At 40.5% G+C, this 27874-nt stretch overlaps 1 protein-coding gene across 1 annotated transcript; it reads right to left on the bottom strand.

Moving 5' to 3' along the window:
• Positions 1-10034: 10034 nt before the first annotated feature.
• On the bottom strand, positions 10035-11048 carry LOC148144542 (putative G protein-coupled receptor 139). Its single transcript, XM_087975392.1, has one exon. It carries the CDS (start codon positions 11046-11048, stop codon positions 10035-10037), a length of 1014 nt encoding a protein of 337 aa, XP_087831518.1.
• Positions 11049-27874: the final 16826 nt, after the last annotated feature.

Below are 27874 nucleotides of genomic sequence, written 5' to 3'. Positions count from 1 at the left end.
AGCATCCAGAATAAGGTGGGTGAACTTGCAGCATGGTTTGGTGCCTGGGATTTGGATGCTGTGACCATTTCGGAGACATAGGTAGAGCAAGGCCAAGAATAGTTGTTGCAGGCTCCAGGATTTGGACGTTTCAGTAAGAACAGAGAAGGTGGTAAAAGAGGTGGATGGGGAGTGTGGCATTGTTAATCATGGACAGTATTGCTGTGGCAGAAAGGTCGTTTGAAGATTCCTCGACTGAGGTAGTATAGGCTGATGTTAGAAACAGGAAAAGAGACGTCACCCAGTTTGGAGTATTCTATAGGCTCCCAATAGTTCCAGAGATGAAGTGGCAAGGATAGCAAAGATCATTCTGGTTAGGAACGAGGGTAAAAGGTTAATTATTACGGAGGACTTTAACTTTCCAAATATTGTTTGGAAATACCGCAGTTCGACTATTTTAGATGGGTCAGTTTTTGTTCAATATGTGCAGGAGGGTTTCCTGATGCAGTATGTAGAGAGGTATACAAGGAGCGCGAACATATTGGAATTGGTACTGAGTAATGAAGTCGTCCAGATGTTTGATTTGGAGGTACGTGAGCACTTTGGTGATAATGACCACAATTTGATTATGTTTGCTAAGCAATGAAAAAGTATCGGTATATACTACAGGGCAAGAGTTGTAGCTGGGGGAAAGGCAAATGTGATACGATTAGGCAAGATTTAGGATGCATAGGATGGGGAAGGAAATTTCCGGAGATGGGCACAATTGAAATGTAGAGCTTATTCAAGGAATAACTACTGTGTGTTCTTGATAGCTATGCACTTGTCACGTAGGGAGGAAGTTGTCGTACGTGGGAGACATGGTATATCAACGAAATTGAAGCTTTTGTCAAGAGGAAGATGAATACTCATGTCAGGATGAGACTTTAAGGCACAGTTGGGGCGCTTGCGACTTACAATTTAGACAGGAAAGACCTAAAGATAGAGCGAAGAAGAGCCACGAGGGGGCATGAGAACTCATCGACGGGTAGTATCAAGGAAATTCCTAAGGCTTTCACTAGGTACATTAGGAATTAAAGAATGACCAGATAAAGTTTAGGTCCAATCTAGGATAGCAGTGGGAAATTGTGTGCCGTGTCAGAGTCGATAGGGATAACGCTAAATTAATATATTTCATTAGTATTCACACTGGAAGAAAAGATAGTGATGTGGAGGACAATATTGTATCATACACTACTAGACTAGATGAGATTGATGTTCACAAAGAAGAGGTGTGAGCAATTCTGGAAACTGTGAAAATAGAGAAGCCCCTTGTGCCGGATGGATTTTATCCAAGGATTTTCTGGGATGCCAGGGAGGGGATTGACGAGCCTTTGGCTTGGATCTTTATGTTATCATTGTCTACAGGAATCGTGCCAGAAGACTGGAAGAAAGCACATGTTGTTCCCTTATTCAAAAAGGAGCGTGGAGGCAACCCTGGTAATTACAGACCAGTGAACCTTACTTCAATTGCAGATAAAGTGTTGGAAAAGGCAGAACAGATCGGATTTATAATCTCCTCGATAGAACTAAGTTGATTAGGGATAGTCAAAACGGTTTTGTGAAGGGTAGGTCGTGTCTCACAGACTTTATTGAGTTTGAAGGTGACTAAGCAGGTGGATGAGGGTAAAGCAGTTGATGTGTTGTGATGCATATGGATTTCATGAAGCCGTTTGAGAAGATTTCCCACGGTAGGGTATTACACAAAATACGGAATCATGGGATTGAAGGTGATTAGCGGTTTGGATCGAAAATTGACTATCTGAAAAAACTTACGACTGATTTGAATCTGTCACTGAGTTAAGGTCTGAAGCTTCAGAAATCACGCCTCAAAAATGTGTGGAGGAGGCAATGGGCTCTTATTTACAATTCTGATCGTATTTTCACCTTTATTGGTGCACCAGGTAGGAAATGGATCTGCAATACGTTCTTTACCTTTTGTTTTGTAAATTTGCATGAAATTAATTTCTTCCCTTCCATGAGCCATATTTTCTTCCCAGCTTTCAACTCTCTCGGAGTATAAGCAATTTCAAAGAATTTACAATGGATATTGTCGTATTAAATGACATCAGATGATATTGTGGCAACTCGTAGATCTGGATTTATGTTGCAAAGAAAACGATGTTGTTCAAAATTTTATGCTGTGATGAAACATGAAGAAAATATTGATCGGTTAGATATTTGACAAGATAACTTTATAATGTGGTTACAATACTATCTAGTGTATTCAGTGCTCTTTAGAATAATTATATTATTTTTCATGAATAATTATTGTGCAAATATGATCTTCGAGGTTATTTGTGGAGGCATTTGAAAGCTGTGAGTGGAAGTGCAAGATATTTAAGCAAATGTGTATTTTGGCTTGCCCCGATAGGTGTTGTACATATTTCTTTTACTTTGGATAATTCACGTTTCTCATCATGAATGAACCTTTGCTGGAAAGGGGAGTATTGGTTGCTTAACTTTAGTTTTAACTTCAGATTAAAGTTTACTTTTCTTCATCTCTTGATTTGCTTTTGATGGAGATCTGCTTTGAATGTTTTACGAGCAAATTTGATTTGAATACGAAATAAAATGACACTCAAAAGATGACTAGTTAATTTATCTGATAGTTTTTGAGACTTTTTCTGCAGTTTTTTCTTCTTCTTAGCTGTTTCTTTTCTCAGTGTCTGTCTATTTCCTCAGTTCGTTTCCCGTCTGTGTCAGGGCTTAAATGTTATGCCAACCTGACTCTCTGTGAAGGAATTTTGATGTAAATGTATTCTTACGACACGGCGGTAAACCCTTCTGCTAATTAAACCAAACACCCAGAAGACCTTACCTTGTCTCGTAGTTTGTAAAAGTATGACTAATGGAGAATTCTTAAATTCCTCTATTTGAAGAAAGATTGCCAATGCATTGTTTAACTCTAAAAGTAAACAATAAACAACAACTATTTGTATCACGAAGCGTTCTTTCTCTTTAAGGATTGTTATCTCCATGCAACTCGATAACAATATGCTGCCCCAATTCAACCGTTCTAAAATTACATCAACTTAATCTCAAAATCACACAGCGGCTGTCATCTCCGCTGTCCTACTTCTTCATGTGGGAGATCGCCCTGGGTCATCTACTGTCTTTGATGGCAAAAATGTTTCATATGTAAAAGGTGCTTTTGATAGCTAGTGTTTTAGCTGGCTGTGTATGTCGATGACAGTTGCTATGTGTCTAAATTTCAAACTGTCAAATTGCCAATTTTATCCACCCAACATCGGATTGTCTCATTGGTTCGATATTGGCAAATCAATAAATTCAAAATCGATTGTGTCTTTGTATCCTGAGGCATAATTAAAGCATATTGGTCAAATTCAAATTGTTCTAAAAAAATCATGCATCAGTTTCACTGCCAAATGTTGCATTTTTTTCAAATTTACAGTGCACTCTGAGAGTACTATCTAGTCAGATGTCATGCGCTTTTAAGCTCCCAGTGCAAAACAACATTCATTCTCTTAAAAGTACGTACATGCTTTCAAATCCATAGCAGTATGTGTTTTATAAAAGCTGTGAGTCTCGTAGCGCAGATACCTCTGACTTTACATGAATATGTGTGCATGTGGTTGTATGTCTAACGTTTGTGTATCTCTAAATAAGTGGTTTTTGTGTGTACGAGTTTTTGAGTTGTCTTATTTTCTGCATTAGTTGTTGACATTTTGTGCGTTCTATACAATGAATTTAAACGTCGATCACTTAACATTTCAAACAAGATTGCTCCTTCTTATCACTGCAGCTTTACTATTTTGTTCATTCCCTGGATATGCAGAAAATGATCTATTGTTCTTCCAACTTGCGTTCAGATTTGGTGCGGCAGTGGAGGAGGCCAAGGATGGTCATATGGGAAGGGAGTGTGAAGGGGAATTAAAATGGGCAGTAACTGGGAGGTCAGGTCGACATGCTCGGCGAAATGTGCACTGAGTTTATATTTGGACTCTTCCCGTTGTAGAGTAGACCACACCGTGAACACTGGATAATGTAATGTGGTGTGGAGAAGAGGCAGCTGTACTTTTGACTTAATTGGAAGGACTGTTTGAAGCGCTGGATGGAGGCGAATGGGGGTGTGCTAACAGGTTTTGCAAATTTTCTGAAGTCAGGGAAAGGTACCTGAGTGTTATTGGGGATGGTAACGCAAACCAGCCTTTGGCAAATGGGACAGATTTATAGAAGTCAGAGAGGGGTGGGGAGGGGAAGTTGATTTTGGTGCTGGGTCAAACTGGAGCTGGTGGAAATGCGTACGTGTGATATTTTGAATGTGGAGACTGGAGGGGTGGAAGGTCAGAACATGGGGAACGCTATGTTCATTGCATTTAGGGTGGGATTTAGAGCAGTGGAGCGGGGAAAGGAGGAGGTGCGGCGGAAGAATGTCTGGATGACAGAAGCAGGAAAAGCGAGTTTTTTCAAAATAGGTGGACATCTGCAATGCTTGGCAGTGGAATGTCTCTTCATCCGGGCAGATGCTGTGGGGGCAGAGGAATTGGGAGAATGGAATGGAGTTCTTGCACGATACTGAGTGGGAGGAGGTGTAGTACAGGTAGTTATGGGAGTATATGGGCTTTTGTAAACGTCTGGCTGGAGACTGTCTATTATCCAATATATCACATGTCTTTAATGAAAGTAGTTCATTTTTAAAAATTACGTTGTGACGCAGATTGTCTCGACGATTACGATATTTTAAAGGAAAGTAGGTAATTCTACATCATTGTCTATGTTAAGCAAAAACGCATTTTGGGTTTCAAAGGGGAGACAGGTGTTTACAATGTATTACCAAACAGTGAGGAACTGGATGATCTTCCGGGATTGAACAAATTTGGGAATTTTACACTTCAAGGGAAACCATACACCCGATTCGAGGAAAGGTTACTTGAGACATCGTGAAGTACGGTCATGAACAATTAGGAAGGAAGGAAAGAAGGAAAGAATAAAGGAAGGAAGGAAGGAAGGTGGGTAGGTAGCTTAAACTGACCATTTCCTGAATGAAAAGTAAGTGCTGCACTTTGAGACACAGGCATGAAACTAAGCAGTGTGTGAAGTTTCACTAAAAATTTGCTGAGTGTGGTGAAGTGATACATCAGTATTTTGAGCTCGTCGTGGAACGTATTCTGAGATACTGCGTAGATGAATATGTTGTTGTGGGGATAAAGTCGCTGGAACATGTCATTTATCTCTTTCAGGATGCAGTCTACATTTTGGAAATCCAGGCAGTTGAAGTCTATATCACCTTTACACCGAAGGAGAAGGAAATATCCCAATTCAGTGACTAACAGCAGTAGGAAGCTGACTGAGATGGTAAGAGCAGGGTGATGGATCTCCTGCGACATTTTATCCGTGCCACACACAACATTTTCAAATATCTTGCGGGCTTTGCTGGCGGCTAGGTATGTCATACAATCAAGAGAGTAAGCAGCAGGTTAAGCAGATAGAGTAGAAAGGGGGTTTAAAATGCATTCCATCTAATCATAGGTCTGCCTGGTGTGTAAAGTATAAAAGTTGAATTTGATGTCACACAAACAGAATGCGCTATCCAGAACATATAGGGACGTTTTTGACACAGCTCAGGATATAGACCAGTCCAATGTCCAGCGATGTAATTTTCTCGATGCAGTATCTGCTCTTCAGGCATGAGCTGCAAATGGACACAAAAGTTTCGACAGTGAAGGCTACAGACAGACATACTGAGCTCTCTCGATTGCAGCGCACCAGGATTATGCTCTGCCTGCGTACAGAGGTAGTGGAGATTACTCTGTAAGCAAAGTAGACGTGGCTGATCCGATTGAGGATGCACCCAGTGATGATGACAAAAGAAAACAGACACGGTTACTGCCACGAGATAGTAGGTTACTTACCTGGAGAGACCGCATGGTCTGCGGGATAGTGTTATAATTGACATCAAGTTTGCTGTGAGAAACAGTAGGTTTACTCGTAAAATGTAAGTTGCAATATCTATACTTCATATCACATGTAATTTTATCAGACGGATGTTGCTCAATTGAGTTCAATGATGAGCAGCTACTTCAGCCAATCTGACATGGAAACCCTCCTCGTCTGAACTTGTGTTATCTCCAGCCTCCAAATACATAAATTATTTGGTAATAGTTCAGTGTTTCATGTTGAATTACAAATTTGTCAATATCAGGTACCTTGCAGTCAGAGCCTTCCTCTACCAACGCTGTTCTCAAGTCAATTTTTCAATTCCAGTAGTGGACCTATCCAAATTATTAGATAAATAAAATAGTGTGACACATTGCGTATTCATAGCCAGACCTGTTCTCCTTGAAAAATCTATGCTCCCTGATTATATGAGCATTGGTCTGGTAATCACTCAGCTTTATTAACGTCATTGTTTAATTTGTGAAAGACCACATAGATTAATAACTCGTATGCTGTTCCCATCTGATATCTCAAAATAACTGCACTTTTTCAGTTTTTTCGGTCTTATATTAATCACTCTGCTGTGATTTTAACTGTCGAGATCACATATTCTGCAACTTCCTTACTCACTAGTCTTGTATTATGTCTTCCTCAGGACATTCTCCATGCTGCACAATTCAGTTATGCAACAGATTCAACTTGCCTCTCATTTATTCTAACTGAGAGTTCCCAGGGAGAAGCTAAATTGCATCATGCAGCTCAAACGCAGTTCAATGAACAGATTAACACACATCTATGAAACTTCAGTTTGTAACATTGACAAATGAGTAATTCCATTATCTTAAAACAGACTGTTGGCAACGAATGGTTAGGCTGTTATTCCAAATCCACTTGTGATATATGTATCAACTGGCGTTTCTGATGGGAGATGCTGCCTGGACGTCTTACTACTAACCTGAAATTGCCTCTACTCGTCTTTTCGCTCACGTGCCTAGGTATTCTATAAATTAGGGAATCAGGTTCGTTCATTTAATTCATTTGTTGGTGACGTTATCATATACATATTAATTATCAGTATATGAATCGTGATTAACAGTGTGCAAAAAGCCAGCATAGAACACAACGAGCCCAATGCAACCACTCCTGCAAAAATGAACAAAATAGAAAACTTTGTGTCTCCAACCAAGCCACACAGGCAGAAATTGTATTAGAACTTTTGAGAGTGATGGTGGATGCCACAATAATTATCCGGTCTGCTTTGCTCTGACTGCAGTATAGCTTCAATGTATGCTTTGTGAGCTATCTGGGAAGGTGGAGAATACTTCATCATACTCTTGTGACTTGCTGAAAATTCATCGTGATTCTCGAATCAGGATATAAATTACTCGCTGCAGTATTTCTAGCCTTTGATCTGCTGTTTCAATGGAGAATACATTTTAGTTTTTTGTCAATGGTTGCACTCAGGCTGTTGATCGTGGGGTAACGTAGCTCAGGCAATGTCACTTCTAAAGGCCCATCGTTAAATTTGGTCGAAAATGATGCTTTCTCCTGCCACTAAGCCAAACAGTCTTGACATCAAGATGAAAAAAATGCTCCAATCCATCACTTCCACGCCAGACATCAAACACTTAACTGTTGAATCCAATTTTCACCATTCTGACTAATTGTGTCACATGCGGTGGCGTTTCAACACGCATGCAAACACATCTTAAACGTTTTGCAATTTCTTGCCTCTATTATGTTAGGCAATGGGTTTCGCATAACCAATGCCCTTTGAGAGATTTTGTTTCCTCAAATCCCTTCTTACCTTAGAACTGTGCCTCCTGTTGTCGACCAGTTTAATAAGGGGAACATTTTCTTCCAGCCTACCCGATCTCAGACCCGATAAAATTCATGCATCTTATTTAGAATTTAATTGCAACTAAAATGAGCATAGTTGGGATTCGGAATAATGAGGAAGTGAACCACATTTACACACAGGCAAAAAGACACACAGCCATATTCAAAGTGACCATGGCGTTCATGTATCCTGTACACCACTGTTATGCTAGCTTGACCAATCTAGTGTTTATTGCATTTATTACAAGGTATTTTTAAATGACAATGGTGAACTTCAAACCAGTCTCTACAGGCAAATAACAGATACGGACAAACTAATGAACTACAGAAGCAATCATCGCAACACTCAAAAATTAAACTGCATTTGAACATTATTGCAACAAGCGACAAGACACGGCAGCACAGAGGATCTACGAAGAGCAAAGGAAAATCACCAATGCAGGAATTAAGAAAGGGTACCCAATGAACACAGCCCCCCAGTTTCTCAGAAACAAACCCAAACAAGCAGACAAAACACGTCCAGAAACCAGAGCCACTCTCCCCTACATTAAAGACACCTCAGAAATGACTGCCATTACTAGTCAGACCTCTTGATATCATGATAGCCCACAAACCCACGAACATACTAAAACAGGAGCTAATGAACTTGAAAGAGCTTATACAGGCAAAACGCAGAACTAATGTAATTTACAAAATACCTTGCAAGAACTGTAACAAGCGCTACATTGGCCAAACAGTCAGAGAACTGGCCAGCAGGATACATGAACAACAACTAGCCACAAAAAGACATGATCCACTCTGACTAATATCCGTATATATAGATGAGGAAAGGCATCCCTTCGACTGGGGCAACATATCCATTCTAGAAAAAAGCCAAACAGAGACACATACGAATATTCCTAGAAGCATGGCATTCCAACTGCAATTCTATCATCAAACACATTAACTTGGATCCATTTGGCACCCATTGAGAAAGAGAACAGGAAATGACATCACCAACTCAAGGAAACCTAATCACTTAAATAGAAAGTGGGCCACACCACCAGTGCTTCATCCGGACGCTCACTGATGATGTAACCTAGTATGGTGACAAAACGTCTGAAAACTGATCTTCCAGCTCAGCGAGAAAACCCACATCCCGACACCTCAGCCTGAGCTACAAGTCTTCTCAAAACTCACTAACAGTTGGAAATGTTCCAAAACGTTCCAAAACGTGACAGATGAGTTTCCAATCTTTGAATGTAATTTTTAAGGAGGCATTAGTAAACCGGCCTGTTTAAGCGACACATTGATAAACTTTTACAAACGGAAATATATTTCAGAAAGGAAAAATGCATCAATTCCGTTAAACCTAAGAACGAATGGTCAGTTAGAATGACAAATACTCTCATCTCTTCAAGATCAATTTAAATGTTCGCTATCAAAAGAAACAGAAACATCATTAAAAACAACTTTTCAAGAATGATTTATTCTTATACCTGTGTTTATCACTGTTGAACAGTTATGACTCCGTTAGCATATTAGCAGAACATACTCATATGTATGATCGTTTATGTTTCGTGTCTGCTTTTTGAGCCTTTTTTTCCTATTCCGCCAAACCATGGCTGATTCCTCGTACCACATCACTTTGTCTGATTTTACAATGAATCTTGATTCTGTTAATGTGCACGATCGTTGGGCCGACTGGAGCGTTCGAGTCGCCCTTATTTAAAAAAATACATCAAAGTAGGAAAGTAGCTAGTTATGATTTATATGCCTGTTTCGTTGACAATGAGACTGATACGGAGTAATGGAAAGGAATGGAGGGTAGAATGAAGGAAGGAAGGAAAGAGGGAAGGATAGAAGAGTGGCAGGACGAATTATATACTTTTGAAGAAACTGTGGACTTTACAATCATTGTATCCAAAATTAGCAACGAATGAGCACAGTAAGATTCAAATTAAAAAAAAAGACAGAGGTGAATAAGGAGAAACATGACCTCACTGTTATGACACGAGGGATAATTATTGACCAGGGTTGCAGAGAGAAATCTCTTTTCATGTTAAAGAAGTAAGGATGGAATATTTTACGTACTTGCTGAGCTAATAGGTACAATCCTTGAGTAAGCATCCATAATGGACAGCTGGATGTTCAAATCCTTTTGAGCTGGCAACAGGGAACTATTGGAACAACGTACAGTTCTCCCACAGACCTGAAACCACTAATGGCTGATTCTGGGAGAGGGTTTTACATACCTAAAGGGAAGTACTGGCAAGATGTTCTGCACATGTTTCTTTCTACCACTTAGTGCTGGCAGTTAACATTTGGAAGGGACGCATCAGTATTTTCTTGAGTTCTTCCCGGAACATTTTCTGTGATACCATGTAGATAAAGATGTTGTTGCAGGAGCTGAGTAAGGTGAGCATGTTGGTTGTCTCTTGAAGGATGTACTTGGGGTCATTGAAGTTCCGTTTGCCAACGTACTCCTCACCGGTAACCATTCTGTGGAGAAAGCGTACGATATAAGTAACCCACAAGAGGAGGAAACTAAGAGAGATGGCAAAGAGCAGGACAATGGACCTCTTGCGGTTCACCATCTCTGAGTCTCCATCGTTTCCAGCTCTGCGGAGTCTCTCGCGGGCTCTGTTGGCCATTACAATGTGTCTTACAGTGAGGGCGTTGAACAACACAATGAGAAACAATGGAAGAAAGGGGACTAGTATGTTGTTTAAATATCGGTAGACCTGCCAAGTGGGAGAAGTGTGGAATATCGTCTTGATATCACAGAACCAGGGCACTGCATCGAGTATATACATGGGCTTGTAGATGAAGTAGAAAGGGACGTTCTTCATGCAGAGTAGGACATAGATGAGCCCTATGACTCGTGACGCAGTTTTCTTTGTGCAGTATCTGGTCTTCAAATTCTGGCAGCAGATGGCCACAAAACGATCGAAGGTGAAAGCCACTGTCAGCCAGACGGAGCAATCTCGCGTGGCGTAGATCAGCACAGCACTGAGGCTGCAGCCAGGGGTGGTGGACAACACGCTGTAGCTAAAATAGATGCGGCCAATCCTGTTGAGGATACATCCACTGATGATAACTAAGAAATCAGCGACCGCTATCGCCAGCAGGTAGTAGGTGATGCATCGGGAGAGACCACAGCATCCTTGAGATAAGATAATAATCGCTAACACATTTGCTATGGAAGATGAAGAAAGAGTGAGATAGATGATACCAAACAATCTCCAAACGCCAGACAGCAGCCACATGCAGTCTGACACTGAAAGAGACTTAATCCATCGAATTTCCATGCTGAGACTCAGACTCAAATTCAGACCTTTCAAAATTGTTGTTCATTGCTCAATATCCATTGCTGGATTAAAACACTTGTTAGTATAGGAATCACTGCAAACTTCTCTGCTCCAAGTTCTGCTCTCTGACAACTGAGACATATGGGGACCTGGTTGAAGTCCGTTATATAGAAAAAACATTGGATATTACTGATATTCAGCCAGATCATGAAGGCAAAGAGCAAATTTTTATGAAGAATAAAAAACATAGCTGAGTTAGAACAGCTTGCTTACCGGGTGCACCAATAAGAGCGAGAAATGGATAGAAAATTGCAAAGAACAGCCCATTCGCTGGCCCATGCATCTTTGTTTTTCAGCGATTGAAGGGATTACCGAATTTCCAGACTGCAGCCCTGACATACATTCGATGTGTCCCTCATTTATTCTAACTTGGAATCTCCAGAGGGGCAATTAAGTTAGAACGTGCACGTCAGGTGCAGTTCTGCCAATAAAAAAAAACTCTTATCTTCCATTTGTAACGTTGCTAATGGAAATTTGCAAATCGAAAAAAATAAAAGGGCAATAAGTTGGCTGCAAAGTCTGCCTTCAACTCTCACCACACGTGGAGTTCTTGAATTAAAACTATGCTGAGACCCCCATTTCGGACCTAAAACCATCACTCATTATTTACAGGCTGTTCTAAATATCTCAAGAATCTTTCATCTGTTCAGTTCATGCTTTTTTTTGCTTTTTGATTTTTACAAAGTGAGTTCACGTATCCATGGTTGAACTGCTCGAAGTCTGTTTTAAAATACTAAGGAAGGAATCTGAGGAGGACACCATCGCAGACAAATACTGAGCAATGTAGAAGCTGCAGAGCATTTATTTGTTCGGCAAAACCACAAAATTAGTAAGCGCCACCAAGTGTTGGAGGTTCTTATAGAATTTCTGATGCGTTGATAGATGTTAATGGCCTGGTGTAGTATAAACAGAGACAATATGAGGTAAAGTGATAACTGAAACATGACTTTGAGTAATGGCATCATGCTCATTTGCTGAACTGTTGGTGTCCTGAAGACAAGAGTCATTGTGCTGAAAGATATATTGAACCGTAACAGGAAAGGCGCTACTAAGGGAGACTTGTGCAATGGGACATGGAATTATATATTATCGAATATAACAACACATGACACAGAGCTGAACATAATGAGATAAAAAACGACATATACGATATAGTAGATATTTGGTGCCATGTAATAATAAATAAGGCAGTCTCATGCAAGATAAACTGAGACAAAAAAGAATGAAGGAATAAATATGTAGTCTCAACTAAAAATGACTGACTTGGACAATCTCCTCTTGAATTTTGAGAACTGATTTTTCCCAGCATTTTCATATGAACCCTGGTTAATGTTTTAATTGGTAAGCATTCTGACACATTCACAGCGTAGCTAATGATGCAATATATATCATGACTGAGCATGCATCTAGAAACAGTGTGTCTCACTCCTATTTGGTGTGGGTGCACTTTACTTGCAAACGTTCCCCTGTTGCTTCGTCCACTGAGAGAAGTGGCCTGATTACTGCTAGTTATGGAGTCATAAAGGTTTGCAGCACAGAAGGCAACTTTCCGCCCAGATAGTCTGCACAGGTGAAAAACAAGGGCCTAACTATGCTAATCCCATTCTCCAGTTGTTAGCCCATAGCCTTGTTTGAGTTGGTAATGCAACCATTCATTGAAATACATCCTTAAAGTTATGAGGAATTCTGTTTCTGCACACCTTACATGCCGCGAATTCCAGAACACCAAGAGATTTGGAATCCCATACATTTCAGAATTTTACATGAGTGAGCATTTAGGATCAATGTTCAGAGGAATAACATAATACAGAGACAAGCTACCGAATGGTGTCCAAAAGGATATCCCGGTGAACTTCAGGAGAAAGCCAGACAGAAAAACGACCAAGAGGGAATGTGACTTCAGAAACCAATGGTTCCCATGTTTGCTGGTGTACATGACGATCGAATCTGCCGGGAAGAGAACAAGAAGACATTATCCCTGCATGATGTTGAGGCAGTAACATTTGTGATCGCAGATAAACGCGCAGAACAATTGCACACTGAGAGTGACAGGTAAGCAAGAATGGAATAAACACGGATGTAGCACTTAAAGCTTTATATTGCTATTATATGCAGCTCAATTGTTCTCTTTCAGTTCAACCTTCAAATCCATAATCAGGTTAGTTATGTATCTTCATAATAAGATCACAAAACCTCGGAGCAGAAGAAGATTGAGTCTGATCTGCTGATCCTCAACTCCACTTTCCTGCCTACCCCAGAACACTAGATTTCCTTGTTGAGTAAACATCCGTCTATTTCAGCCTTCAAAATGTTTAAAGGAACCATCCCAATGCAGTAAAGACTTCCATCGTTTCACCACTTTCTGAGAGAAGAAATTTCTCGTCAGCTCTGTATTGTCCAAGCCTTATCCCCAGATTATCCCCACTGATCCAATATTGTGTCCAAAAGTGAGACAAAAACTTTCTGCCTCAACCATATGAAGTTCGCTAAGAACCTTGTATACTTCAGTAAGAAACTAATTTTCTGTAACACTGCGGCCCAGTGATCTAAGATACTGGATAACGATGACCTCTCCCATTCGCACCTGGCTCATGTGATGTGATACATTCTCACTGATTCTGACAGAGCCGATCTGGTTTCACTGATTTCACTGTCAAAGACTTCTGGCCAGTTGATGAGTTTGTGATGCAGCAATAATCCTCATTTCCTGACTGAGAAATGAATTTGAGATGGGATGAATACATGCTGAATCTTAACTGCTGGACCAAAAGGGAAGACATTTAACAGTTAAAAGGGAAGCCTTTTAACTTTTAAAAATCATAACATTTTTAACTTTTGATCTTTTTCATTTTCCATCTCTTTCATGACTGCAATGTATTTATTGTTTTGCAAAATTATCATGCCATCGACTTTTACCAGCACAGAAAGAAATGTCTTCGCCCATCGTTTCAATTCCAATCATCTGTTCCGATGCTATTTTCCAGCACTCGACCCACAGCCTTCGTTGTTGTAGGATTTCTAGTGTACATCTATGTAATATTCTTAATCTAACATTTTATTTAGAAACGAATGAGACTGATTTTCGACATGGTAAAACTGTTTTAACACTCCCTGCTGTAAGTGAACTTCATTTTCATCCACAGAGGAAAACATGCAGACACTTCCACGAGAGTTAAAGAGGCCGCACGAAACTAACTCTAAAAAACCGTTGTTTTGGCTCATTTGTGTCATTTTCACTCTGTTGTCCATCAATGCGAGTCTGAGAAATCAGTAACTCACTGGAGATTCAGTCAACTTCAGGCCCAAGAAATCGTGAATTTGTTTTGAACAAGTGCCCCGGGATCCGAAACATTAAATCTGTATTTTCGGCCCATTCCTCTAGCAGGTTTTATGCCTGCTTTAAATGCATTCGCTGCCTGGAATTTGACAGCGAAACAAAATCGAACAAATCTGTTTTATAATTACATTTTCTCGATTGCTTCCACAAAATGAGCTGCGGAAGTCTGTGTGTTGCTGCTAGGAGATTCAATAATTGTCCCGCCAGTCGTTGTCATGGGAACAGCTCCCCTTCTGTCTGAAGACAGCGGCAGCAGTCACAGAATGATCATGTCCCAGAATTGACAAGACTGTTCAATAATGAAATTATCGGACAGAGAGATACTTCAACTTCAGAATCAGATTACCTCCGGGAAATAAGAGAAGAAAATGGAATGTCTTTGATGTATAATTACCAATCAGCATTGATCGCCCACAGAGTCTAGACTCTGACCAACAGCAACGTCTTGTTCACTCGAGAAAAGGAACGTGGATATTTGAAAACAATGATTCGACTCTCGACCCTCACTCATCTGTTGACCTACGCAGGTAACTCTCAACTCATTGCCTAATACCCTGAATAGATCTGAGAGACTGAGAGTGGTGAACTGCCTGTCAGTGAAAGGAAATGCCCTGAACTGGACCATCGGCTCAGATGACAGGTGGTTCAGTCTTCCAGAGGAAATGGCGACAAAAAAAAAGATGCGTTTATATTTCTAAAGATTCATTTACAGAAAAATTCTTGTCTAGGCCTAATCGCCAAGGAGAAGGTGCTGGTCAGTTGGGTTCTTGACCTGTTGCTGCCATTGGTGTATGAGGATACCGGGAGTGTTGTTTGGAAGGGAGTTACGAGATTTTCACTCTATGACACAGATGGAATTGCAGTATATTTCCAAGTCAGAATGATGAGTCATTTGGGGACAGGTTACAAGTGGTATTACAACTGATCACTCGGGAATTTCACTTGAATTTGGCTTATTGCTGGCTCAATAGCTCCTCAAATAAGTCGAAAGGTCTGGACAATCTCCTCAGATAGATCCATAGATCCCTTCCATTATGACAATGAAATCTGGAGTTACTGAATACCAATTATGGAATATTGACTCTCCCTGCAGCTGTAAATGAGTTTTGTTTTGTTTTTGTGTGGGATCTGCTTTCACTCTGCATCAGTGCCACTCATTGCACAGAGATGAACCGCGTTGGTGAAGATGACGGCCTTGTTGGTCGCGAACTTGGTAATCTTCGTAATTTTATTCAATTTGACAGAAAATATATCCGTGGAGTCATAATTTCTGTTTGACATCAATTCTGCAACAACTAAACATGCTGTGGATGCTGCTGTGGTTGCTCACTGTGTTAGTAAACTTTAGGGACAGAATCGTACGTCTTCAGGTTGTATGTTACTGTTATTTCCCTCTTTAACTGCTATATCAGGAACAGGTTATTATGTTGTCCCTTGCTGAACTCATGTTAATGAAAGAAAATATGTTACAAACATCTGGGCGGGGGTGGGGGGGGGGGAGTTTGAATTTTGCTGGCAAACAAAATACCTTCTGACAAGACAAATAATCACGAGGAGCAAGACAAGGTCGTTTCTCGTGGTGCTCTGTGGATTTGGAGTCAACGCCTGGGTAAAACTACATCCTTAATTCCCGGTCAAAGGTGACCCAATCAATGGCAAACAATGCGGCCTGCAGCAAACCCTCAAGGAACACGTGGACGGGAAGGCATGTCACCGTGAGAGCAGCAAACGAAAGCTGCGGGCGACAGTGTGAACAGAAGTGCACAGCGCCACTCAGCTGGTGAATGTTGAAAACTCTGTGACCACTCTGTTCCCTTAGTAACAGAGTCACTGAGGTGCAAATCGTGGGGATAAAAGATCAAGAATTTTGGAAACATGTAAAGCAAATTGATGCCATTCAGGCATTCTGTCTGTGACTTCTCTTTGAAAGAGCTGAATAGCTATTCAACGCATCGCTCTTTATAAATTCTGCAGCTATGCATGTTTCAATCCATTGCAAGTGTCTTTACAGCACTTTTTCCGAAAATTAGCAGGAAGTCTGCTTTCCTACTTCTCTATCTTCGTGATTTATACTTAATGACAAGATTCAATGCATAAAATAAGGCATATTTATTTTATCGTCTATCTGGAAGTGCAGACGGAATTTCTTCAGCAAGTGTTTTGGGCAAAAATTTCAGCCCCATTGAGAAATCGTTGAAAAGAATAGTAAAGATGCATTGAAACGTAAAGTAGACGTACACATGAGAGTGAAATAAGCGTGGGGACTTGCTGTTAAATACGACGAATTGGGAGGGCTCCTGATCATGGTAATTGCACACATAGAGACTTGGGCCGGATGGGCCAAAAGAAATTTTCTTTGGGTTCTAGTTCCTACCGACATTTCCAGGACTGGGAACTTTCGCCATTTGTGGAACATTTAATCGTTTTCTTTCACCCTGTGCTCCAGGTCTCAGTGATAGGAATTCTGTCACTCGGCACAATCTTTTTCTCACACAGAGGGAGATGTCACTTTAAACTGCACCGATACTGGCGCTACTTATCACTTTTTCTGGTACCATCACTATCCAGACAGACAACCCGAGTTCGAACTCCAGATGTATATGACGATACATTTAAGGTGATTTTTGCTCAGCTCTGGTTTTCCGATGCCCGCCAGCAGACAGAAAATTTGTACCGATTGACAATCTTGAAGCTGCTATTGTCTGACACCACAGTCTATTGCAGTGCAATGGGCCTTGCGGTTTTGCAAAATGTGAAAACACCGTCCACTGACTGCCACTGAAATCTGGGTCACAGCTGTGTTATATTCAGGTCTATTTGTAACAGCGAGTCAGACACATTCAATTGTGCTCGGACTTTGAGTGTATCCAGCAAAGCAACATGAAATCTTTCATATTGAACATACTTATCATTGCACTGACTATGGGAGGGAATTCATGCTCTTTATTTCGGGATCACGGCAGGCTTCCATTTTCATTGAGAATACACTGTTCTGCAGCTAACTACGTATGCATATTAGTAATTTCAAAAACAAAACAACAAATTAGTATTCTTCCTTAAACATGTGAAATATCTGCATTTGGCAGCCTGATAGGTGAGGAGTATCTACATAACTACAATAATCTCATAGAACACCGTTCAATATTAAAGCAATTCGCACACATTAAAAAAAAAGCTAATGATCCGGAATGTGAAAATCCCCGAAGATAATGATTTCAAGGCAGGATAAGAGAATCCAGAACATAGATGAATGCAGCAATGCCGGGAAAAAAAACAGTTGTGATGCATTCTGGGCAGCAGATCATACGATCAATCGTCACATTTAAAATGTTTACTTCATAGGTGATCATCATTAAAATATGTGTTCCTTCAATATGGGACTTTTATTTATCCCGTCATAAGGTGTGTGTGTCCCCGGGATAAACAGGACTCGTTGCCCTTCCTTAATTGCCCTTCAACAGGTGCCTTTCAAAAGCTTTTGGAAGCCGGTCAAGCGTCAACTGCATTGGTTATTCTGAAGTCATGTGTCAACCAGACCATTTAACGAAGACATCATTCTTTCCTGAAAGAATATCAGCTTTTTTTTAATTGTACACCAATCGATTACGATGTCAGAAATATCCTTCCAGGTACTAATTAATTACAGATTACTTCATAACTGAATTTACATTCCATTAGTTGACCTTCCTGAAGAGCACTTGCCTGAGCTTCTGAATTACTTATGCAGTAACACCACTACGATGCCCTTACACGCCATTGCAAAATAAGCATAGCATAAATGTTTTCCCATGCTTTTTTGATGGTTTACGTTTTGAACATTAAAATTACCAAAGAAAATCTACCATATTAAAATTCAAGTGACACGACTTACTTTTGTTTTTCTTTGATTTAAATGTTCAATGCAGTCGTCCCCCTCACCTATGGGGGATACATTCCAAGACCTATTACAGAAGCCTGAAATCGTGCATATGAGCGAACCCATTCATCTAAATGGAAATGTGTATTCCTGGCAGTCCCCGGTCCCTGGTTCTGGAAGGCTCCCTGCAATATATTTGTGCTGCAGTAAACCGCGGGTAACTGAAGCTACGGAAACCAGGCCCACAGAAACGAAGTTCGCCCTGTAGTTGAAATCATCCATGTGTGAAGAAAGAATAGTGGATCGGTCGGAGATTATATTGCCAAATGCAGTGTCCCAGCTACATCATTTCCCATTCCTCAAACTAGGACTGTAAGAACGTCGCTGACGTTCAGAAATGTTATTTAAGCCGTTGATATTCTATGGGGATAAAATTAAAATACTCGTATCTATTATAAAAGATGTAGAGTATTGAAATATGGTAAGTAGCATTTTCCAAGTTTTGAAAACAGATCACAGATCGGTGATGGAAATGTCATATTTTTTTAAACCCTTCTCAGCTCTGAAGGCCGCTGAGAGTCACTAGACAAATTGTCAAGTTTAGAATCGACCGTTTCCCCGCCCAAAGCTTCAGTTTCCTGCTCTGACCCCGCCCCCACACCTTCACATTCACTCTGACGCAATTGTGCTTTTGAAGAGATTGCTTCTGCTGCACCATTTATGTTATTGACAGATCAGCAAAGCAGTTCGTCAAGGATCTGTAATTCTGCTCTGTTCGAGTTGCAGAGTCGGCAAACATGATGGGGAAATATCTCACACCAATCCTCATAATCGTGTCTATTCTCAGTAAGTATCTCTTTCTCCGAAAAGGGCCAAATATTACAAAAATAATGTTATTGTTTATCGACGAGATGGTGACGATAACGTTGAACAATATGAGTACAATATTGATTGTCATTTTTACTTTGTTTCACGTGTTAGAATGGAGCCAGCAGGATACAGTGGAACAATCGGTTGCTGAAATGACGGTTGAAGAGGGAAAGGACCTCGCCCTCACCTGCAATTTGAAGACAAGTGATTCTAACCCTAATGCATACTGGTACAGTCAGCGACACATGCAGCCTCCAGAGTTCATGTTTCGATTTATTGGGACGAATCTGCACAGGAACACTGGCATCAGTGACCGATTTTCTTCAAATAAAACTGGCAAGATCACTGAACTATTTATTCGCAATATCCTCATCTCCGACAGCGCCGTGTATCTCTGTGCCATGCAGCTCACATTGATACAGAGATATAGTGGATCCTGTACAAAAACCCACCTTGCGAGTTTCAGCTTGTGCACACCAGAGGGCGCTCCAACACCGAGCAGACAGTTAACACCTATTGTTCTCATTGATTGCTGTGTACCTGTCATCAGCTTTTATAGAGCAGCCAATCTTACCTCAGGGGAAAAAAAAAACATGTTTTCTTATTATGTGCAGCATGTTCCTCATCTGAATTACATTTTGAAGTCAGACACTGGCAGAACATTCTGTCAATTTCTGTTGAATGTAAACCAGACACAATGTACTCTCGAAGTTCAGTACCGAAACAAACACCTTGCTGTCTGGTGAATCTGTTTTAAAATAATAAGGGAATCGCCCAGGGATTGCGTGTATTGTCGCAATTTGGAGAGACTTTCTTCTGTAAAACAAAAACAAATGACAAAGAGTCTGCCTTACAAATCCAACCAGAATAATTGATTCTCGAGATAAATGGCATCTACAATGACCTTACTTGACGACTTAGTGCACTCCAACACTCTTCTGGTATATCCAGAAACTGCGGGAAGGTCCGTGATATTTACTGAAATTTATGGCCTGGTGGGTGAGTGAGTTGGGGAGGTGTGACGGGGAGGTGGGGAAGGCAGGGAGGTGAAGTGAGGTCTCCAGATTTACTGGGATAGCTCTCTGTTAAATTGCACACGTTAAACAAAATGACTGCTTTAAATATCGATGGCTTCCTTCTCCGCGGCAGCGCAGTTTGTCTCTCTGCCATGTATCTCACATTACTGCAGAGATGGCGAGGACGCACACTAAAACGCTGAAATTTCCATCTCATGTCGATCAGATGGTGCGCTCATACCGCTAAAAGCAACGCTTATTTAGAAACATGAACAAGATGTGCTGAGAAAACTGGAGAGGTCTGGCTCCATTTATTGAAAGGGACGAAAATTCAATGTTTCGAGTTTTCTGGCACTTCCCCTCACCCAAGGAAGACTAAAAGCGAATTTGTCTCTTCCCCCAATTACCAGTGGTCCCAAGATTTCTACCCTTTTTTCCCTCAAAGTCCTTATATGTGCTTTTTCTGGACTTACCAAAAGTCTGTCCAGGTCTTCGTCCCTACGAATACTCTTCAATTCATATCAATTTCCTCCTCTCTTAAATTGTTTCTGGAATACAGAACAACGTCTCCCAAAATTATGATAATGAATGCAATCCCTGGATGATTCCCTTATTATTGTAAACAGATTCACCAGACAGCAGGGAGATTGTTAAAATTTCATGGACAATTATGTTTAATCTAAACCGGACACAATATACAGGTGCAAAGTATTGAGTGTACAACTCAGCCATTTCTCCTGTGGTCATGTGTACGGCCCCTTTGGTTTATTCTCTGATCAGCCCTACGCTTCTTTAACCACTCTTTCATTGTTCATATTTCATTAAATACTTCTCAGATTGCCTATTTAGAAGCAGATTCCTGCAGGTGATTGAATCTGTTTTCGAAGCAATCCATGCTGAAAATCACGGCGGATCAGGCAGCATCCATCGAGAGCGAGCATTTTAACGTTTTGGTCTCAATGATTCTTCAACAGGCTCCAAAAAAGAGTAACCTAGAGGCGAAACATTGGCTTTCTGTTTCATTCCTTGGATGCTGCCTGACCCGCTGTGATCGCCAGAAGTTTTTGTTTTCAGTTGTAATTTACTTTGCTTCTCTTACTTTTGTGTCATGTCTGCTGAAACAACCATCTTCTCCTGTGCTCTCGTGTGCTCGTATCGATAAAAAATGAGAGATATTCTGGCTGATGTTGACAGAATTAAAGTGTTAAAGTCCCTCGCCCCATTGCTCGCTCTTGTAATTAAAATGACATAGCGATTCCATCTGGTGTTAAATGGACGCGACTGCATGAGTGTTAAACTTCGAACGGCATCAAAACATCTTTCTTTGAGGACTCCTCTTGGGTTTATTTTTAAGAGCAACGATTTGATTCTCAAAGCATTCTGCTTCATTCTCACTACCTCATTTATTTGGCGATGCCTTCAGCATGTAATGCTTCCTTCTGTAATTAGTTTAACGTAAGATGTTCGTTAGCCAATCCTCTCATATATACCTCCATTACCACGGATTTGTTTTATTCAGCATGTGACAAACATCTTCGAGAAATACAGATATGTCGCACCGTCTCGTTTCTTTTCACCTATCCTGCTTCCTACCTCCTCCGAGGATTCCTTAATACTTGACAGACTCCTTTTCATGCCTACCCGTCTCCCAATGAAGACTTACTGACTCTGCTTTATTGTTATTGACTTCTGAATAGTCTGATGAAGTGTCCATTATGATAGACTCTACTATTTTGCCACAATTACAGAAGCTGATCTACACAGCCTATGGTTACACGCATTTGCTTCCTTATTTTATGGAGTAAATGTCGAGACATTGAGTGCAGAGCAACAGAAAGAGAAGGTGAGAGATAACGTCAATGTAAGTAACATTAATATTTAGAATTATGATCACTTATAGATTGATGACGAATGGGAGTGAATCGCATAGAACCGTATAAAATTTCAACAGAACTCGACAGGCTAAAAGCATGGAGGCTTATTCGGATGGTGGGTGTGGCCAGAACCAGGGTCACAGTCAGAAGATTTGGAGTGACCCATTTAGGAAGGATATGACGAAACAATTCTTCACCCAAAGAGTAATGAGCTTCTGGAATTCATTATCACAGCAAGTAGTTGATGCCAAAGCAATGAATGTAGGGATCAAAGGTTATGAGGAGGAAGCAGGATTAGGCTATTGAATTTGATGTTCGTGATAAATGGTGAAGCAGGCTCAAAGCGGAATGCCCTCTTCCTGCTCCTATCTTCTATGTCTCTATGCTGCTGTAAATGAGCAATACAAGTCAAAATATAAAGTTTTCATTTTATGTGGGGACTACTGAATGCACAGAGTTTGCATGATTATCGTATACTTGCTTTGTCAGTCGATACATATTCCATTCATAAACTGGAGGTTTTTATGAAGGGTTTGAAATATCTTCAAATTGTAGTAAAGGCATTACACCATTTTATTTGTTGTCCAGTGAAATCAAACTGCCTTCCCTTTATCTGACTCTGTAAGTTGATGCTGCTGTCAGCTTTGATGTTGATGTGTGCTGCTGCTCGGCTTCAATAAGATGGTATTGAAAGAATGAAACAATTGTGAAACCTGGAGTTTGCGGACTTTGATGATCTCGCCATTAAAAAGGTATCCTGTAGTTACATGACAAGGCCAGCAGAGGGTGACGGTGTATCTTTAATTCATGCAATAATGTGCACTGACACTCACGCAAATATCACAAACACACAGTTAGTTCGTGTAATCAAAGGTTAGGCACCAAATTCATTAAAAGAAGAGCTTTATAACAAAAATCTTAAATTTGGGAATTCGATTTAATGCCTCGGGTCGAGTCGCCCTTCCTGAGAATTAGTTGCGAGGAATGGCCAGTCGACTTGAAACGTTAACACGGATTTCGCTCCTCATTTCCTGCCAGTTATGTTGAACTTCCCTAGCAATTTTTACTGTTGTCCTTAATTTACAGCGATCGCAGTTCTTTCGCGATTTTATTAATATTGGAAACGGATTTTACGTTGAAATTTCTTCAAAATAATGTTGAAACTGATCCACCTAATTTAGAGTGTATATTTACAGTTGCATTCCCCCTGCTATACAGCCTGCGACAGAGCCTGCTGCACTCATGAGGGAAACTTTGCTTCACCTGTACAAAGCCCTGGTTGGTTCACACCGCGAGGACGGGTACAGGGTGTTCTTCATTCTTTGGTGATATTGAACTCCTGTTAATGGGAACTGTATACACACCATCGTGGGATATTTTAATCTTCTTCCATTGCTCTGTTCCCAGGGAGCGTGAACAAAGGGACGGTAAATGATGGATAAATATCGATAGCACACTGTCTGTTCTCAATCACTGCAAATCCAAAATATGAAGAATCGGGATTATCAAATGTATTCTTGTAAGGCAAGAAGGGAAGAGCCAGAAGGTAGATTTCAAACGACGTTTTAGATCCAAATGTTATTCAGAAACTCGGTTATAATTACAGCTAGAGTTAGAGGTTATGAAGTGATGGGGCATGGGAACAAACCCTTTGGTGCAACTCGTCCGCACCAACCAAATATCCTAAAGTAGTTCCGTTTTCCTGCGTTTAGCTCTTACCCCGCTAAACCTTTATGATGTTTGCACCCACCACGTTGTTCCTTAACTGTTACAATAATAATATTTCGACGATATCCTCTGCCATCATGTTCCACGCACGCACCACAGGTTGCCTGTCATGTCGTTTTAACATCCTAGCTCTTTCACTTTAAATCTACCCAATTTAGTTTTGGACTTCAATACCTTTGGGAAACAAAAACCCTTGACTATTCACCCAATCGGTGCTTCACACGGATTTATCAAAACCTACGTCGCCTCTCCAGGTCTTTAGCGTTCCGGGGACAAAGAATTGGAGCCCATTCAGCCTTTTGCAATTCTGTTCCTGGTGTGAGTTCTTGAAGCACGAGAATATCTCACAAAACACTTTTAATTAGTCATTTGAGCAATCTGTCCATAACATTGGACACCATCCTCTTTTGGAGTTGTTGAAAAAGGCAACCAAATAACCAATGTCGACAGACTTAAAAACCTGGATGACATTAATTGCTGCTGAACTCGTTCATGCGTCACTATGGTGCAGAACTTGGTGAACCCCTTCGGCTCGGTACAATGCCTGCGTCTCTCAAAGCATGGCTTGACTGCCCCACTAAGACAAACCGCTGAAATGGATGGTGAGCTGAGGTCTGAATTCTAATCGAAAACTAACATATGTGCCAATTTACCTGTCTTTTCCTGGTAGTTATGTCAGATTAATTCATGCATTTGTTTTACAGATTAGATGATTATGGTTAATTATTCCAATGTCACGCAAGTAAATTCGCAGATTTATAAATAAGACGATTAATTATTCAACTCCGAAATGCATTGGAGTACTATTGCAACTCGTCAGTCACTAAATTGTGATTCAATAATTTCGCATTTCTACTCTGGAAACTCAATACCGAAGACGTTGAACAGCATCCTGAGATTAGCATTAATTTTGAAAGGCACCATTCTTATGCATGGGCATGGATTTCACAAGGCTGAAGTGCAATGATCCCTGCATGTCCTTGTAAGCAAGTAAGTATGTGGGTCCATCAGAATGGAAGGGGTGTGGGGCGGGGGTGGGGGGGGGTGGGGGGGGGGGGGGTAATCTGAGAGAAGGTAATTAAATAAATACTTATACTTATTCTGAATTATAATATCTAAAGCTCAGTCCTTTATTACCATCTTTCTGAAAAGAAGGCTACCTATGAATCTGTATTTCACGAGATTCTAGAAATGTGACGAAACAAACAAACAGAATGTATCAAAGCGGTTTAAAATGTCGGCATTTGACACTGAGAGATAAAGCAAGACATTTTCAGGAATGCTTACAAATCTATCTCGGGCGTCAGACAAAGATAGATGAATCCTATGCTGGTTCAGCATTCCCTCAGTTCTGAAAATAGGAAGCTGCTAGTGCTGGATTATGGGCATTACATTACCTCAATTGGTAAGCTTGAATAAACTTCGTTCTGGATTTTGGTGACAGAGAGTTCAATGTATTGAGATTCTGATAGAGCATTTAACGATCTTATTTGACGGCTCTGAGCAAATATTACACTCCATCTCAGAGGTGCAACATTAACTTGCGAAATGACTTGGTTGGCAATATGGATAGCGGGTTGCTCTGCAGCATGCCCACGTTGTTGATTTCCAGATGGTGTTTGACAGAGCAAAGAAGAGGGAGTTTTCTTGGTTTTGCACAAATATATCTGCTGCTTGATGCACATTTTTGATTAATGCATGCAACATTTCTCCGATAACCTACACACCAATCACGCAGTAGATATTCATCTTGTGGGTGGCACGGTGGCACAGTGGTTAGCACTGCTGCCTCACAGCGCCAGAGACCCGGGTTCAATTCCCGCCTCAGGCGACTGACTGTGTGGAGTTTGCACGTTCTACCCGTGTCTGCGTGGGTTTCCTCCGGGTGCTCCGGTTTCCTCCCACAGTCCAAAGATGTGCAGGGTCAGGTGAATTGGCCATACTAAATTGCCCGTAGTGTTAGGTAAGGGGTAAATTTAGGGGTATGGGTGGGTTGCGCTTCGGCGGGTCGGTGTGGACTTGTTGGGCCGAAGGGCCTGTTTCCACACTGTAATCTAATCTAAATCTAATCTAAATTCATGAAACCACTCATTGTTTAATAATGCCCACATTTCAAGAATAGGGATGTCACAAAGAAAACATTCTAATAACACCAGAAAATATGACCATATCAAAGGTTGAATTAAAAATACAGGTTTAATTATTGCAATTGCCTATGTAATGACCTGGGCATACCCGATTAGAAAGTAAAATTATCTTCATATTAATGAAAAGGAGGAATCAAAAGTAAAGAAAGCAAGGAGCAAAGTAAAGGGATGAATCGAAAAAAATGTAAAAGCAGAAATTAACGTAGAATGAGGAATAAAGTATGAAAGGAGGACACAAAGTAGGGCATGAATGAATGAATGAATGAATGAATGAATGAAGGAAGGAAGAATTCAAGTAAGGCAGGAAAGAATGAAGGAAGGAAGGAAGGAATGAATGGACAACACGCCTTCACACAATGCTTTCGTGCTTTCATGACGGCCCGCACTTCCTGTAACGAAAATAAAAGAGAGAATGGGCAATAATTTACACAGAGTGGGCCATTCACTGGGTTATGCGAGCTTTTAGAACAGAATGGAAGACTGTAATTCAGGAACCGAAATTCTGTGACAGGCTCAAAATGTGACGAAGCTATCCTGCAGCAGAATGTCTAGAGGGAACCTAAGCTATGACTAACATTTTACGTACATTTCAATGAATAAACCAAAGCAAAAAAAAAAACAGTTTCACACCTTCCACACTATTGAAGATAGAACAAGAACATCATGTTTGTAGGTGAGAGAATAGGGATGTCACAAAGAAAACATTCTAATAACACCAGAAAATATGACCATATCAAAGGTTGAATTAAAAATACAGGTTTAATTATTGCAATTGCCTATGTAATGACCTGGGCATACCCGATTAGAAAGTAAAATTATCTTCATATTAATGAAAAGGAGGAATCAAAAGTAAAGAAAGCAAGGAGCAAAGTAAAGGGATGAATCGAGGCCTCTGGCCCCTCAAAACAAACCATACCTGTACCAAACCACAACGAATGTACGTTCTAATGATAGATGCTGAGCTGAATTTCTCCCGCTAACCTAAGCCTGCCCCATCTCATTTGCGTTACATTCTTAATTATCTCGCGTTTTTAAGCGAAAGAATTCTTAATACATTCAGAGACATTAGTAACAATTAGACGTTCCACAACTAAATCACAAAAGATAGCTCAATGTTCTCATCTGGTTCATGAGAATGGGTGTGAAAATCACAAAGGAAACACCGTTGCTGGTCGTTCTCCCCTCCGTCAGCACTGTTCTCCACTCAACTTTGCTGTTTCATTCAGGCTACTGTTCTTGTATCAAATGAGAAAGCAGAACTTCATGCAACATGAAATAATTCATCACCAGAGTCCACAGTCACATTCAGTTGTTAAAACGCTTGAACAAGGTGATACATAATGGCGCAGACAATGAAGAAGAGCGAACTGAGAACAGAACGCCTTTTTATTTTCTGATTTAATTATTGTAATGTCCTCAGTATGCTAAGTATATTTATCAATCAGAAATTTTAAAATGTGACTGATATTTCAGAACAAGCAAGTTTTGCAAAAAGAAATCAGGCGGGCAACTTGAATAAAATAGATTGTTTTCGAGTTAGATAGATCTGGAAGACATCACTATGATCACTATTTGTTCATGAATTGTCATTTTTCCATCCTGATATATTTAAGCACAGGATTCTGGTAGATTGCCCAGTCTTCCTTTTAGGCTCAGTTGCCTACAGGACGAGATCACCATTGAATCAAAGGTGATATGTTAAAGTTTCTCCAGCAGAACTTTAGCACCTATCACAGTAATCTGATGAACACAGAGCAATCGCTTGGGCGCCAAGAAAGAAAAACTTCAAACGTGCATGCAAATGCATTAGAATATAAAATGTAGCACCAAAGGTTGGCCATTCTATCCATCGGGGCTGCTACAGCATCCAGCTAGATCATTGAACATTTCCGACTACGCTTTCATGATTCCTTTACTGATCAAATATCTGTCTTTTTC

The sequence above is a fragment of the Chiloscyllium plagiosum genome, unplaced genomic scaffold (assembly GCF_037043375.1).
Source record: "Chiloscyllium plagiosum isolate Xiang-an unplaced genomic scaffold, Cpla_swu_hap1 HiC_scaffold_27, whole genome shotgun sequence".
NCBI lineage: Eukaryota > Metazoa > Chordata > Chondrichthyes > Orectolobiformes > Hemiscylliidae > Chiloscyllium > Chiloscyllium plagiosum.
Note: the sequence above shows the minus strand (reverse complement) of the source record. Positions and strands in the feature narration are given on the sequence as shown.

Coding starts and splice junctions, on each gene's coding strand:
- LOC148144542 (XM_087975392.1), bottom strand. CDS start 11,048: ATGGAAATTCGATGGATTAAGTCTCTTTCAGTGTCAGACTGCATGTGG.